At 40.9% G+C, this 16303-nt stretch overlaps 1 protein-coding gene across 1 annotated transcript; it reads left to right on the forward strand.

The window, feature by feature from the left end:
• Positions 1-14674: 14674 nt before the first annotated feature.
• On the forward strand, positions 14675-16084 carry LOC145130166 (uncharacterized). The gene is made up of 2 exons (XM_079065008.1): positions 14675-15325; positions 15491-16084. The coding sequence occupies exons 1-2, from the start codon at positions 14675-14677 to the stop codon at positions 16082-16084; spliced, it is 1245 nt and encodes a 414-aa protein (XP_078921134.1).
• The last annotated feature ends 219 nt before the right edge of the window (positions 16085-16303 follow it).

Here is a 16303-nt window from a genome sequence, read left to right on the forward strand (position 1 = left end):
GTTAGGGTGAAGTCGGACACAGGGTGATGGGACGGACGGAAGTAGTCTTGTAGACTACCGAGAAGATTCAGCAGATTAGGCAACGACTGCAGACCGCTCAGAGTCGGCAGAAGAGTTACGCCGACAGACGCCGATATGAGCTAGAATTTCAGGTGGGTGATATGGTTCTCCTGAAGGTCTCACCCTGGAAGGGTGTGACCCGCTTCAGGAAGAGAGGGAAATTGGGTCCCCGTTACATTGGGTCGTTCAAGATCATTGCTAGGGTTGGCAAGGTGGCTTACAGGTTAGAGCTATCGGAGGAGCTTAGTCGGATCCATAACACCTTCCATGTTTCGTAGTTGCGGAAGTGCATTATGGATCAGGAGGCAGTGGTGTCGTTGGATGATATTCAGGTTGATGAACGCCTGAATTACATGGAGAGGCCGATGGCCATACTGGAGAGAAAGATGAAATTTCTGTGGAACAAGGAGATACCTCTGGTGAAGGTACAGTGGGAGCATCGGAGGGGGTCCGAGTGTACATGGGAACTAGAGGCAGAGATGCGGGAGCACTATTCGGAGCTGTTCGCCGCGGCAGACTTCGAGGACGAAGTCTAGTTCAAGTGGGGGAGAACTGTAATGCCCCAATTCTCAGGTATCGATGTTATAAGAATTTTCTTGTTTGCAAGGTCTACTCGACGAGTTGGTTGCCCTACTCGTCGAGTAGCAGCGGATTGGTCCGCGTGTTTAAGTGACCTACTCGCCGAGTCCAAGAAGGGACTCGACGAGTGGGAGCTGGCAGATGAAACCCTAAATTCCAGGGATTTGCACCCTATTCAAGGACCATTTATTCCCCTTAGCCTCTCGTACTACCTCCCTTGAGTTCAGAAACCCTAATTCGTGGTTGATCTCTATATTTGTGTGCTTCTTAGCTTGGAAGAGGGATCTTTGGAGTAAAAAGCTTGGAGTTCAAGAAGATTGAAGCAAGGAGCTGTTGTAGATCCGGATTCTTCTCTGTCTTGGCATTATTTTAGAGGTAACAAGATGTTACCTTGGCTCTCTCTTAGTTAGATCTCTTCATTTAAGGGTTTGGGATTTTAGGGTTTTGTGTGGCGATTCTCCGATTTGGGTCAAGATCTGAGGTTGCAACCTCAGATCTGGGCTCCTTTAGCCCCTCTTTGTCATAAAGTTTCAGTCCTTGTCGAGCTATGACCTTTCCCTTACCTTAAGCCACTTCTTGAGCTTGTTTTGGGCCATTATCATCTTGCATGCATGTAAAGTTTGCAACTTTACGTGATAAACATGCCCTAGGAGCTTGAATCTGCAATATGGAACCTTTGCATGGCTTAAAAAGCATCTGTATGGATGAAGGATTGAAGGGACTCGGCGAGTCGCAAGGTAGACCTTGATAAGTTGACACGTATGAACGCGGCGAGTTGTAAGGGGAGAACTCGCCGAGTTGGCCAAGGAGTTACGGCCACTGACACTAGGAACTTGACGAGTCACTCAGGTGACTCGGCGAGTTGGCGAGTTATGCAAAGAACTCGGCGAGTAGCTAAGGGTACTCGACGAGTTGAGGTCAACATGGACTGTTGACCTTGATAAGTTGACTTTGACTTTGACCAAGGGTTGACTATGGGACTTCTGGGACATTTTGGGAAATTGGAAATTTACAAGCATGGTTCTATGGTGCATTTAGGTGGTGGAGTGGTATCGAAAATCCAAGAGCTTGAGTTTATCTTCGATTCGACAGTACGAGGTGAGTTATCCTCACTATACCTATGGGTCCAAGACACCAAGGCCGACCCTTTATATACTTGTATCTGGATTATGCATGATATGTTTATTGATTACATCCCGGTAGTTAGGATGGTGGTATGCTTATGCTTAGTGGCTTGGTTAGGTCAGTGTCTTGATTATAGGGTGATGCTATGTTACTGACCGGTTAGGTTTGTATCTCAGTTATTGGGATGTTGCTATGATTAGTGATCTGTTCGATCGGTTTGACTGTTATATGATATGAGCTAGCATATGATATTTATGTGTGACATCCCCATTTTCACGGCCAGAAAAGACCGATTTTGTTTATGCTTGTTTGAAAATCAGAGTAACATTTTAAATAAAAGTGTTGCGGAATTTGTTCCCAAAATAAAATATGATAAAGATTTATCAAAGCATTTCCGTAGAAATGTATTTCATTAAAAACCTCGGGATGTCATGTTCAATACAGATCAAAAGCATAAACAGTACAATATAAGCCTTACTACATTTATTCATATCTACAGGCCTATATCCGTAATCTCTCATCCCAAACATCATATCTATGCTCGTGCGCCACTACCTGTAATACAAGAAACTGAGTGGGTCAGGCTTGGGAGCCTGGTGAGCACATAGGGTTTTCAACCCACAATAAATAAGTTTATTAATTTCATCAATCAACAATAACCCGATTACCCGTTCCCGTTATCCTCACATTACGTCCCTAAAACACCTATCATAAGGGACCTAGACTAAGGATCAATATCGGGATGGACACTACTGCCAAGGGGTTTCCTTAGCAATAAATGTCCTAAAGGCAACCATGAGGGGGATGGAGTACACCGGTGAACACATCGTTCACAAACACCTACAGGTTGCGAGCCTGCTAGCGTTCCACTGGACTGTCTAGAAGAGTCCGTGGTCGTCATCCATACTCCGCTAGATGACAGAATCAATAACAACAACATCGAGGCCTCTCATCATTTTATCACACATTGTCTTATTACATCTACCCATGTTTTACCCCAACATTTTTGTAGATATAAAATACATATACAGTTTAAATTATTTAAAACATGTATAAAAATCTTTCATCAGCATAGGCAGCAAGTATTCAGATAATATGCACACATAGCACGTAATTAATATAAAATACTTCATATCTATGTGTAAGATGAAAGTAACTATGCACTCACCTGATTAGGTGGTGACTCGGTATTTGAACAGCACTTCGTTATCTCAAAACAATTTTTCCTTGACCAAAACCTAGTATTAATACCACTAGAGTTTAGTTTTAACGTTAACCGTGACTAATTAATAGTCTAGCTATTATTATTATTATATAAGCGTTAAATAACACTCAATATATAAATAATAATAGCCCAAATAATTATTTTAAGGACCTAATAACATTACTATAATTATTTAAAAGTTATATTAAAATTTTCGTAGGCGTACCTTACTTACAGCAGGTTTTTCTCAAAACCGGGCTTCGCTGGAGCAGCGTTTCCGAGCCGAAAGGTTCTTTTCTCGGGACTCCGGGAGCCTCGGAACTTCCTTCGGGTGCTAGGGGGTTTACCTAGACTTTTAGGGGCTCAAGGGAGCTTAGAGAGAGAGTTTAGAGAGAGAAAATGGAAGAGGAAAGGTGTAAGAAATGAGAGAACCCGACACTTCTATTTATAGTGAGTTGGGGCATGTGGTGGCCTTCTGGTGGTGCCACTTGTCCAAATTCTGGTGGTGCCATGTGTCCAATTTCTGGTGGTGCCACATGTCCAATTTCTGGTGGTGCCACGTCACCCAATATCGCGTATCGGCCTCCCGTCTTAGAAAAATCATAACTCTCGCATACGAGCTCCGTTTTTGACGTTATTTATATCCACGCGAAGGCGGGAATGTAATCTACAACTTTCGTTTAGACTCCGTTGGCTAATTTTGAATTTATTTTAAAAGTTATATTTTTAACAGGCCGGGACAGGATTGGTCCGTTAAAAATTCATAACTTCTTCATCTGACGTCCGTTTTCGTCTGTCTTTTTATTGTTACGCCACAATTAAAGAGCTCTTCGATTCTCGTTTAGGTCGTGTCAGCTAAAAACTCGCTTTATCATAAATTCACTATTCACGCTTCCCGGTATCGTGCCGGTTCCGTCGTGAAACTTCGTCGGGTCATAACTTCTTCGTTATAACTCGGATTTCGGCGTTCTTTATATCTCCGGAATCCTTGTTTTGACCACTACAACTTTATGTAAAGATATCGGGCTTATCTCATATTTTAATTTTGACGCTTATTTTTATTCTTTATTAATTATACATTTATAATTAAATAATAAGCACATAAATTCACAAAATACTCAAATATTTCATTTTTATTACATCAAAACAGTTCCAATAGTTGACCTAGACTATTACATCGTCTAAAAATGCTTAGCCCCAAAACCCGGGCGTTACAATTCTATCCCCCTTAGGATGATTCCGTCCCGGAATCATGCGTCAGCAAACAGATGCAGATAGCGACTCATCATGTCATCCTCTGTTTCCCAAGTGAGATTCGGCCCATTCGAATGTTTCCATCGGACTAGCACTAAGTCGACCATCTTGCGTCGTAACTTCTTAATCTTACGGTCAACAATTGCCTCGGGCTCTTCGATTAGCCTCTTATTCTCATCCATTCTTAACTCCGAGATCGGAATTATGTCGGGAACTTCTCCCGTGAATTTCCTCAGATAACATACATGGAAGGTGTTATGAATACCATCGAGTTCTTCGGGCAATTCCAGCTTGTAAGCTTGGTTCCCAATCTTCTGAAGAACTTTGAACGGTCCAATAAACCTTGGACTCAGCTTTCCTCGTTTCCCGAATCGTATAAGTCCTTTCCACGGTGAGACTTTAAGCAAAACGGAATCCCCAACTTCGAAGGTCATCGGTCGTCTTTTCTTGTCAGCATAGCTCTTCTGACGATCCTGAGCTGCTAACATCCTTTCCCTGATCACCTTCAGTTTCTCAGCAGTCTCATGGACTATCTCGGGGCCCATAAACTGCTTTTCTCCAGCCTCGAGCCAACAAGAAGGCGTACGACACTTTTGTCCATACAAAGCTTGATAAGGTGCCATCTTGATGCTCGAGTGGAAACTGTTGTTGTAGGAAAATTCTACCAAAGGTAAGTGCTCATCCCAGTTACCTTGGAACTCGAGGGTACATGCTCTCAACATATCTTCAAGCGTTTGAATCGTTCTTTCACTCTGACCATCAGTCTGCGGATGGTAAGCTGTACTCAGACATAACTTCGTACCCAATTCCTCTTGTAGACTTCTCCAAAACCTTGACGTGAAACGACTATCACGATCCGATACAATTGTTAGAGGAACACCGTGAAGTCTCACAATTTCCTTCACGTAAGCATTTGCAAGCTTATCCATAGACCACCTTTCATTGGCAGCTATGAAGTGTGCACTCTTTGTGAAACGATCCACGACCACCCAAATCATGTCGTGACCGTTATTCGTCCTGGGTAGTTTAGTCACAAAATCCATGGTGATGTCTTCCCATTTAGCCATGGGTACAGGTAAGGGTTCTAAACTCCCATATGGTTTCTGATGTTGGGCCTTAACTCTTGCACAAGTTACACACTCGGCCACATATTTCGCAACGTCGAGCTTCATCGTCGGCCACCAGTAGTAGGGTTTTAGGTCCCTATACATTTTAGTGCTACCGGGATGAATCGAGTACATGGTCTTGTGAGCTTCTTCCATCAGAAGATCTCTTATTCCTCCAGTCTTAGGTACCCAAATCCGATCTTGGAATACCTTTAGTCCTTGACTGTTTGTACCGAACACTAATGTTTTTCCCAAACGTTCTTCTTTTCGGTCACTCTTCTCTGAAGCTTCTTCTTGAGCTTCCCTGATACTTTCCACAATGGTCGAGACAATTTCTATTCTCAACGCTCTTGGCCTTTTTCTTTCAAGGTTGACTTTTCGACTGAGAGCATCAGCGACAACGTTTGCTTTACCGGGGTGGTAAAGTATCTCACAGTCATAGTCCTTGAGTAATTCTAGCCAGCGTCGTTGCCTCATGTTCAATTCTTTCTGATTAAAGAGATATTGGAGACTCTTATGATCGGTGAAAAGTTTGCACTTCGTGCCATAGAGGTAATGCCTCCATATTTTTAGAGCGAAAACTACCGCCGCCAACTCCAAGTCATGAGTCGGGTAGTTCTTTTCATGTTCCTTCAACTATCGAGACGCATATGCGATCACCTTTTCTCTTTGGGTCAAAACACAACCCAACCCAACACCAGACGCATCGCTATAAACAGCGAAGTCTTCAACTCCATTGGGTAGAGAAAGTATCGGTGCCTCGCATAGTTTCTTCTTTAGCTTCTCGAATGCTTCTTTATGCTTATCACTCCAAGCATAGGTAGCTCCTTTGTGGGTTAACGTTGTTAATGGACTAGCGATTGAAGAAAATCCTTGGATAAACCTTCGGTAATATCCGGCTAATCCCAAAAAGCTTCGGATCTCCGTGGGACTTTTTGGTTGTTCCCACTTCATTACCGCTTCAATCTTTGCTGGATCGACCATTATGCCTTCTTGGTTGACCACGTGACCCAAGAATTGGACTTCTCGAATCCAAAAATCACATTTGGAGAATTTAGCATACAGCTTCTCCTTCTTCAAGACTTCTAACACTTCCCGCAAGTGTCTACCATGCTCTTCTTGGCTTTTTGAGTAAATCAGAATGTCATCTATGAACACTATCACATATTTATCAAGAAACGGATTACAAACCCTGTTCATTAAATCCATGAATGCTGCTGGAGCATTGGTTAGTCCAAACGACATAACCAAAAACTCGTAGTGTCCATATCGTGTTCTGAATGCAGTCTTCTCTATATCTTGCTCTCTTACCTTCAGCTGATGATATCCTGACCTTAGGTCGATCTTTGAAAAATAATTTGAACCTTGCAGTTGATCGAACAGGTCATCAATCCTTGGCAACGGATATCTATTCTTTTTTTGTTGCCTTGTTCAGCTCTCTGTAATCAATACACATTCTCATACTTCCATCTTTCTTTTTCACGAATAACACCGGAGCTCCCCAGGGTGATGAACTAGGTCTAATGAAACCTTTGTCCAATAACTCCTGAAGTTGCATCATTAGCTCCTTCATCTCCGTCGGTGCTAATCGGTAAGGTGCTTTTGCTATTGGTGTCGTTCCTGGTAACAAGTCAATACGGAATTCTACTTGTCGATCAGGCGGTAATCCGGGAAGATCTTCGGGAAATACTTCCGGATAATCACACACGACAGGAATGCTCTGTATCACCTTCTTTTCCTTCTTAGCATCGATCACGAATGCTAAATATGATGTACATCCCTTGGTCAAACATTTTCTGGCTTTCATTAGAGAAATGATTCCAGAATTTACCCTGCGTTTGTCCCCATACACCATAAACGACTCTTTCCCAGGCGGGTTTACTTTTACGATCTTCTTTTTGCATAGTATTTCCGCATCATTGGTGCTAAGCCAATCCATTCCCAACACGATGTCGAAACCGTTAAGTTCGATAGGCAAGAATTCCTCGTGAAACTTATTCCCGTTCATATCAATTAAGATGTTTTTCATACGATGGCTAACAGGTACAAACTTGCCACTAGCAACTTCGACTAATAAGGCATTAGCTAGTCTATCGACAGGCAAAGCTAGCTTTCTACCAAATTCATGCGAAATAAAGGAGTAGTTGGCTCCAGAATCAAATAAAATTTGGGCAGGCAATTTGTTTACGAGAAAGGTACCTGAAGCGACATCAGCTTCTTCCTTAGCAGCTTCCAGTGTCATCTGGAAGGCTCTAGCATTCGGCTTTGGTGGAATGTTGGGTCTTCCTGCTTCCTTCTTCTTCGGGCAGTCCCTCGAAATGTGCCCCTCCTCGTTGCACTCATAACAGACCTTCTTAGTGAATGTGCATTCATTGGCATAGTGCCCAGGCTTCCCACATTTGAAACAAGTGACCCCTCCGTCACACTTCCCAGAGTGCTTCTTCTTGCACTTGTCACACCACTTCACTTCGCCTCCTCCACCTCCTTTCGAACTAGACTTTGAGAATTTACCCTTTTTGCTGGACCCCGAGGGTCCGTCAAACTTCCTCTTCTCACCAACCTCTGACCTTTCCAGACCTTTCTCCCTGATCTGGGTCTCAACATTTCTGGCAGCCCAGACGGCGGCTTTCAACGTGGTTGCTTGCTTAACCATTGGACCATAGTCCGCTGGTAGTCCAAGGGCAAACTTATTGACCTTTGAGAGTTCTGTTGGAACTAGGTATGGGATAAGCTTCATTTTCTCCGTGAAACTTGCAGCGTATTCAGCAACGCTCATCTTTCCCTTCTTCAAATTCTGAAACTCGTTATTGATTTCCAGTAGGTCCTGCTCTGAGCAGTATTGCAGTTTCAGTTGTTCCACAAAATCTTCCCAAGACATTTTACTCGCTTCTCCCTTGGGCATAGAGTCAGCTAACAGCTTCCACCAACTCAACACGCCAGATTTCAACAACGGGATCGCAAGAGCGGTCTTCTGCCTGTTGCTGCATTCGCAACTTTCAAACATTGTCTCCATTTCGGAGATCCAATCCATAATTTGCACCGGCGTCGGGCTTCCGGATAGACACGGTGGCTTAGACGCCATAAAATCCTTGTATTTACATCCTCTTCCATCATTTCCTCCATTACGATTGCCTTGTCTAACAATTTGTGGGTTGTCTTGACCAACGGTACCACTGAAGTTTCCACCTTCCGATGGCCCTCCATTCACTTCGGGCTCTTCAACTTGGACTGAAAGTTCTTCACGATTTTGTCGAAGCAGACGTCTAGTTTCTTCCATCTGATTATCCAACATCGCCTGAATCATCAATTGTACACCAGCCATCGTTACTGGCTCAGGTGCTGCAGCTACAACAGGTATTTGCTCAATTACAGGTGGTCGATTCCTGTTTTCGTTTGCGTTTCCAGCTCCACTGCGGGTTCTTGCCATTTTGATCTATACACCGAATAAGGTGAATTTAGATCGTTATTCGGGATAGACGTTTAAATCATCCTTATCTCTCCGAAACGTTTACATGTTAGTTCTAATATCGTAGTTGTACGTTTAGAATCCTAAACACATAAGGTTTCCAGATCCGGTCGGCAACAGACCATAGACCCGAACAAATAACAGCATATAAGGCATAAATCATTTAGCACATAAAAGCATTTTAGGCACAATTCCTAAAATAAGCTAGTGCTCACACCTCACAATCATTGCTTAGCATTCTAAGTTTAAGTCTAGAAATCCTACAAATTCCTAGTTCGCTTAAACTAATGCTCTGATACCAACTGTGACATCCCCATTTTCACGGCCAGAAAAGACCGATTTTGTTTATGCTTGTTTGAAAATCAGAGTAACATTTTAAATAAAAGTGTTGCGGAATTTGTTCCCAAAATAAAATATGATAAAGATTTATCAAAGCATTTCCGTAGAAATGTATTTCATTAAAAACCTCGGGATGTCATGTTCAATACAGATCAAAAGCATAAACAGTACAATATAAGCCTTACTACATTTATTCATATCTACAGGCCTATATCCGTAATCTCTCATCCCAAACATCATATCTATGCTCGTGCGCCACTACCTGTAATACAAGAAACTGAGTGGGTCAGGCTTGGGAGCCTGGTGAGCACATAGGGTTTTCAACCCACAATAAATAAGTTTATTAATTTCATCAATCAACAATAACCCGATTACCCGTTCCCGTTATCCTCACATTACGTCCCTAAAACACCTATCATAAGGGACCTAGACTAAGGATCAATATCGGGATGGACACTACTGCCAAGGGGTTTCCTTAGCAATAAATGTCCTAAAGGCAACCATGAGGGGGATGGAGTACACCGGTGAACACATCGTTCACAAACACCTACAGGTTGCGAGCCTGCTAGCGTTCCACTGGACTGTCTAGAAGAGTCCGTGGTCGTCATCCATACTCCGCTAGATGACAAAATCAATAACAACAACATCGAGGCATCTCATCATTTTATCACACATTGTCTTATTACATCTACCCATGTTTTACCCCAACATTTTTGTAGATATAAAATACATATACAGTTTAAATTATTTAAAACATGTATAAAAATCTTTCATCAGCATAGGCAGCAAGTATTCAGATAATATGCACACATAGCACGTAATTAATATAAAATACTTCATATCTATGTGTAAGATGAAAGTAACTATGCACTCACCTGATTAGGTGGTGACTCGGTATTTGAACAGCACTTCGTTATCTCAAAACAATTTTTCCTTGATTAAAACCTAGTATTAATACCACTAGAGTTTAGTTTTAACGTTAACCGTGACTAATTAATAGTCTAGTTATTATTATTATTATATAAGCGTTAAATAACACTCAATATATAAATAATAATAGCCCAAATAATTATTTTAAGGACCTAATAACATTACTATAATTATTTAAAAGTTATATTAAAATTTTCGTAGGCGTACCTTACTTACAGCAGGTTTTTCTCAAAACCGGGCTTCGCTGGAGCAGCGTTTCCGAGCCGAAAGGTTCTTTTCTCGGGACTCCGGGAGCCTCGGAACTTCCTTCGGGTGCTAGGGGGTTTACCTAGACTTTTAGGGGCTCAAGGGAGCTTAGAGAGAGAGTTTAGAGAGAGAAAATGGAAGAGGAAAGGTGTAAGAAATGAGAGAACCCGACACTTCTATTTATAGTGAGTTGGGGCATGTGGTGGCCTTCTGGTGGTGCCACTTGTCCAAATTCTGGTGGTGCCATGTGTCCAATTTCTGGTGGTGCCACATGTCCAATTTCTGGTGGTGCCACGTCACCCAATATCGCGTATCGGCCTCCCGTCTTAGAAAAATCATAACTCTCGCATACGAGCTCCGTTTTTGACGTTATTTATATCCACGCGAAGGCGGGAATGTAATCTACAACTTTCGTTTAGACTCCGTTGGCTAATTTTGAATTTATTTTAAAAGTTATATTTTTAACAGGCCGGGACAGGATTGGTCCGTTAAAAATTCATAACTTCTTCATCTGACGTCCGTTTTCGTCTGTCTTTTTATTGTTACGCCACAATTAAAGAGCTCTTCGATTCTCGTTTAGGTCGTGTCAGCTAAAAACTCGCTTTATCATAAATTCACTATTCACGCTTCCCGGTATCGTGCCGGTTCCGTCGTGAAACTTCGTCGGGTCATAACTTCTTCGTTATAACTCGGATTTCGGCGTTCTTTATATCTCCGGAATCCTTGTTTTGACCACTACAACTTTATGTAAAGATATCGGGCTTATCTCATATTTTAATTTTGACGCTTATTTTTATTCTTTATTAATTATACATTTATAATTAAATAATAAGCACATAAATTCACAAAATACTCAAATATTTCATTTTTATTACATCAAAACAGTTCCAATAGTTGACCTAGACTATTACATCGTCTAAAAATGCTTAGCCCCAAAACCCGGGCGTTACATTATGTGCACATGTTTGGTTGATTGGGGGTTGGGTTGAGGTGGTCCTGATTTGTGCTGTAGGCCAACATACCCGGTGAGCGGTCCGGATAGGCTGTAGGCCCTGCGAGGCGGTCCAGTCATGCCGAAGGCTCGGGAGCGATCCAGATAGGTTGTAGGCCCTGCGAGGCGGTCCAGTCAGGCTGAAGGCTCATTATGCATGCTGTTTTGCAATTGTTATATGATGTGGTTATAATTGTATGACATTGGTATTTTGGGGGAAACTCACTAAGCTTTTGGGGCTTACAGTTTCAGTTTATTGTTTCAGGTACATCATGGGATCGCGGCAAGGCGAAGGCATGATCGTACAACTCCTCATGATTTGTTTATGTTTCAGGTACTTCCGGTTCGAAGGGGAAGAACTCGGGATGATCGCATCGCACACATACCATGATTTTCCGCTTTATTTGATCCTGATGTACTTTTGGATGATTATTTATATAATCTGATTTCCCTTATGGTTTTTATAAATATGTTTGGTTAATGGTGTTATTAACACAAAAATGAAATTTTTGGTCATAAATTTTTGGGACGTTACACGAGAAGCCCTAGTACATCTACAACCAGTTAAAGAAACTTCTTAAAAGACAATGGACATTAATAATTGTGTGGCCCAGGATTATGAATATGAAGACAAACATTTGTACTTGTTGAATAATTATGTGGTTTAAGATTAAGAAGTTGAAGACAATAATTTGCTACTTGTTGAATTGTGGGATTCATCTTGTTTGGTTTTGATTTTGATGTTTCTAAAATGATTTTCTTCACTTTATTAGGCTAACAACACTTAATTATCTTTTATGATTAATAGTATGTCTGAAACAAGGGAACCCTACCACCGTTCAACCATATGATTAGTCTAAAAGGTATACAAAATCTTGTTTTATCTTGACTTTTAAAGAAAAAGAGACAAATAACAAAGTTACCAAGCATATGGAAGTTGGAGAAGCTCATATATTTCATAATATTGGCCGTTTGGATAAGGGTCAACAGAAAATGAAACATGTAATCAACAGTAGTACTTGAATGATCAAGTAAGCTTGTCTTTCTCTCATTTTATGTTGCAATCAGTACTTGCATAATTGTTACTGTTTGGATGTATAAAACTATAAATAATTGTTTGTTTGTTTTTTCTGTTCATGTTTACAAGTATTTAAATATTTAGATATTTTATGGTTTAACCATTATATTTTATTTTTTCTATTAAAACCAACTACTTTTGAAAAACAGTTCCACCATGGCTTTTATAACCTCTTATTGCAGGTTACCCTCATAATCTGTTATTCTATTTTTTTCTAACTAAGTTTAATAATTTTTTTTAATGTGCCAACAATAACAATAAATAGAATTTAACTAAAAAGTAAAAAGTAATGATTTTTTAGGTATAGTGGTAAAACGGTTAATAATTTTCATCCAAAGTTACAATATTCAAAATAGTAAGTCTATAATGAGTTTGACAATGATGCATCAAGTCTTACAATAGTGCATCTGATACGAACCCATCCCATACTAGGCTCGTATCATATCATAAGCCCAAGTGTAGAACTCACTCCCAAAAGCCAGCTTGTAGGAGGAGGGGACACTTAGACTTATAAGCCACCAACTTATAGTACTTTCGACCGATGTGAGATCATAACAATACCCCACGCTTTGAAGAGCCAACGTCCTCGTTGGTCACGGTTAGCACCCCCTTTTGGGGAAGCCACCACTCCGAGTCATTGTTGGTTACGGCTACGTTGGTCACGGTTGGCACCCCCTCTTTTCAGGTCCAAGCCACCACTCCGTAGGCCACCACTCCAAGTGTTGGCACCCCGAAAGATGGGGACGGCTCTGATACCAATTGATACGAACCCATCCCATACTAGGCCCGTATCATATCATAAGCACAAGTGTAGAACTCACTCCCAAAAGCCAACTTGTAGGAGGAGGGGACACTTAGACTTATAAGCCACCAACTTATAGTACTTTCGACCGATGTGAGATCATAACAGCATCACATTGTATCGCTCGTAATCTATAAACTTTCATGAGAGCTATATACAAACCCGTTTAAAGAGTCGTACATAGAGCTCGATGCATACCAATATACATGGGTATTTTGGACAGTATTAAGCCAATAAAACTTTGACTGCTAAAATCAATCATTATTTTAATAAAAATATGGACAGTTTGGTCATAAACTGTTAAAAGAAGCCATTTTTTCAATAAACAAGAAGAAAAAAAAACATCCAATGTATTATGACAAATTACATGTGCATATGAAAATAAAACATTAGATATACATACAAATTTAAAGGGCATACAAACGAGATAATATTCATTCCAAACATGTGCATAAGGCACTAAATGTTGGTAAATGTGTGACAACGGTACATGCCAATGTATTTGGACAACAATGAACTATTTATGTAATTCTCTATGTAGCCCACGGATGGCGCCAATGTTGCTACACAATCTCCTGGATGACTGATAGTCTTCGAGTGATTAATCTTCCTAATGCACAAACATGATGGCACACTGTAAGAGATAAATGCTAGGTTAGAAACGATACCGAGGGATGGATTCCGATATTACTCTGCGATGCCTATATTAGATGTCGAATGATAAGCTTGTCAAATTGCTTGTGTGAGAAATTTATGCCCTTACCGATGTATATCGAGGCCCTTATACACACCCGAGAAAGTCCGAGTTCTTGCTTCATTGACCAAGCTATGTTTTTATCTGAAGGTTGCAAGGGTAATACCATTTGATATAATAGTGTTGCTTTTTCTATGTTTCCCGGGATGTTGCATACTATTTGCACAAATGATTTTTTTTTGTTATAAAATATTGTTTTTCCGACTATTCAGTTGGTTTAAGCTGCTGAATGGCGGTCGGCTCGGTAAATTGTGGGATTACCATGTTGTTGTTTTCATATCATTTTTATGTATGAGCTAAACCCCATACACCATTATAAGACATTAATATAATTTGTAATTCATCTTACTAATCTAAAACAATCATTTTAGTCTTATTTTGTTATATAACTTTTTAAGATCATATTTTTTAGGATAAATTCATCGTTCATCTCACTTATCCCTAAGATCAAAGACCCCATCTCGCTTCGGGATTTCAGACCCATCAGTCTGATTGGTTCTCTGTACAAAATCATTGCCAAGATCTTAGCGAGCAGAATAAAGAAAGTGATGGGGAATTGTATAGATGATGTGCAGTCAGCGTACGTAGAAGGAAGAAATATCCTTGATGGGCCGTTAATAGTTAATGAGATCTGCTCCTGGGCAAAGAAGGTGAAAAGGAAAGTTCTGCTCTTCAAAGTGGACTTTGACAAAGCATTCGATTCCATTAACTGAGGATTCCTTGACTCCAATCTAAAAATTATGGGGTTCGGTGACAAATGGAGGGCATGGATTAAGGGGTGTCTTGAATCATCTAAAGCATCATTCTTGGTTAAGGGAAATCCGACCAAGGAATTTTCAATATCAAAAGGGGTTCGGCAGGGTGACCCACTTTCACCGTTTCTCTTCATCATAGTAATGGAGGGTCTAAGTGCTGCTATGAAAGCTGCATGTGAGATTGGTGTCTTCAAAGGTTTAGTTCTACCACACGGGGGACCAACCATCTCTCACCTACTATATGCTGATGACGCATTGTTCGTAGGAGAATGGTCGAAAAGGAATATAAAAAACCTTGCAAGGATTCTGAATTGTTTCCATGTTTCTTCGGGCCTCAAAGTTAACTTTGATAAGTCCAAGGTTTTTGGTATAGGCGCTGACTCGCAAGAAGTCTCCAGTTGGGCAGCAACTCTCGGTTGTAAACCATCATCTCTCCCTTTCACATATCTTGGGGTCCCAATCGGAGCGAACATGAATCTTTCCAAGAACTGGAAACCGGTGATCGAGAGATTTCATAAAAAACTTTCCATTTGGAAAACTAAAACGCTATCATTCGGTGGTAGACTAACATTAATTCAATCGATATTGGGCAATCTACCAAGCTATTACCTCTCAATCTTCGTTGCTCCAGAAGGGGTAGTAGAAAAGTTGGAAAAAATTCGCAGGACTTTTTTATGGGGAAGATCTTAAGGAAAAAGATGCATTCATTGGGTCTCTTGGGACAAAGTGACTGCTTCTAAAGAAGATGGTGGTCTCGGGGTCAGTAACATTAAATCACTAAATATTTCTCTCATTATGAAGTGGTGGTGGAGATTGAGGTCTGAACCTGCAGCCCTCTGGGCCAATGCCATAATCAGCATGCATAATTTTAAAAACAAACCTGACCTCTGTTATGCCAATAAATACATATCAGGCACATGGAAAAACATTGCAAGTATTGGCAAGCATCTTCAAAAAAAAAAAGACATCCCCATTGATTCGGTGATATCCAAAGAATTTGCCCCCACGGGTGCGGCATGGAAGTGCCATCTCACGGGTGACGGAACTTACTCAGTGAATGTTCTCCGGAAAAAATTGGATTTTAACCCTAATGTAAATATTGGACGTTTCACATGGCTGAAGGAGGTTCCAATTAAAGTTAATTGCTTCATATGGAGGGCTAAATTGGGCAAAATACCTTCTGCTGTAGGTCTCTTGTCTAGAGGGGTAGCTTTGGAAAGTCCAATATGCAAACAATGTGAGGATGTCAATGAATGTTCAGACCATGCCCTGATTGGATGCAAATATGCGAAAACGGTTATGCAAGGGGTCTTTCAATGGTGTGGTGTTGCCATGGACGAGTTCAGTACAGTGAACGACATGATCACATTTGTAAATTCACGTTTCGGATGCTAAAAAAAAGGAGAATGTTCATGGGAATATGTTACAGTATGCTTTGGAGTATATGGAAAGCAAGAAATGAAAGAGTCTTCGAAAATAAACGGGTGTCCCCTTATAATCAGGTAGACATTACCAAATCCATCACTCACCTGTGGATCAAAAATAGGGGTAAAAAAGGCAACATTGATTGGTTAGCATGGTGTAATTGCCTATTTTTCTGTTTGTAAACGGTTG

Source organism: Lactuca virosa, chromosome 8, assembly GCF_052849685.1.
Source record: "Lactuca virosa cultivar CGN04683 chromosome 8, Lactuca_virosa_CGN04683_v6, whole genome shotgun sequence".
Classification (NCBI taxonomy): domain Eukaryota; kingdom Viridiplantae; phylum Streptophyta; class Magnoliopsida; order Asterales; family Asteraceae; genus Lactuca; species Lactuca virosa.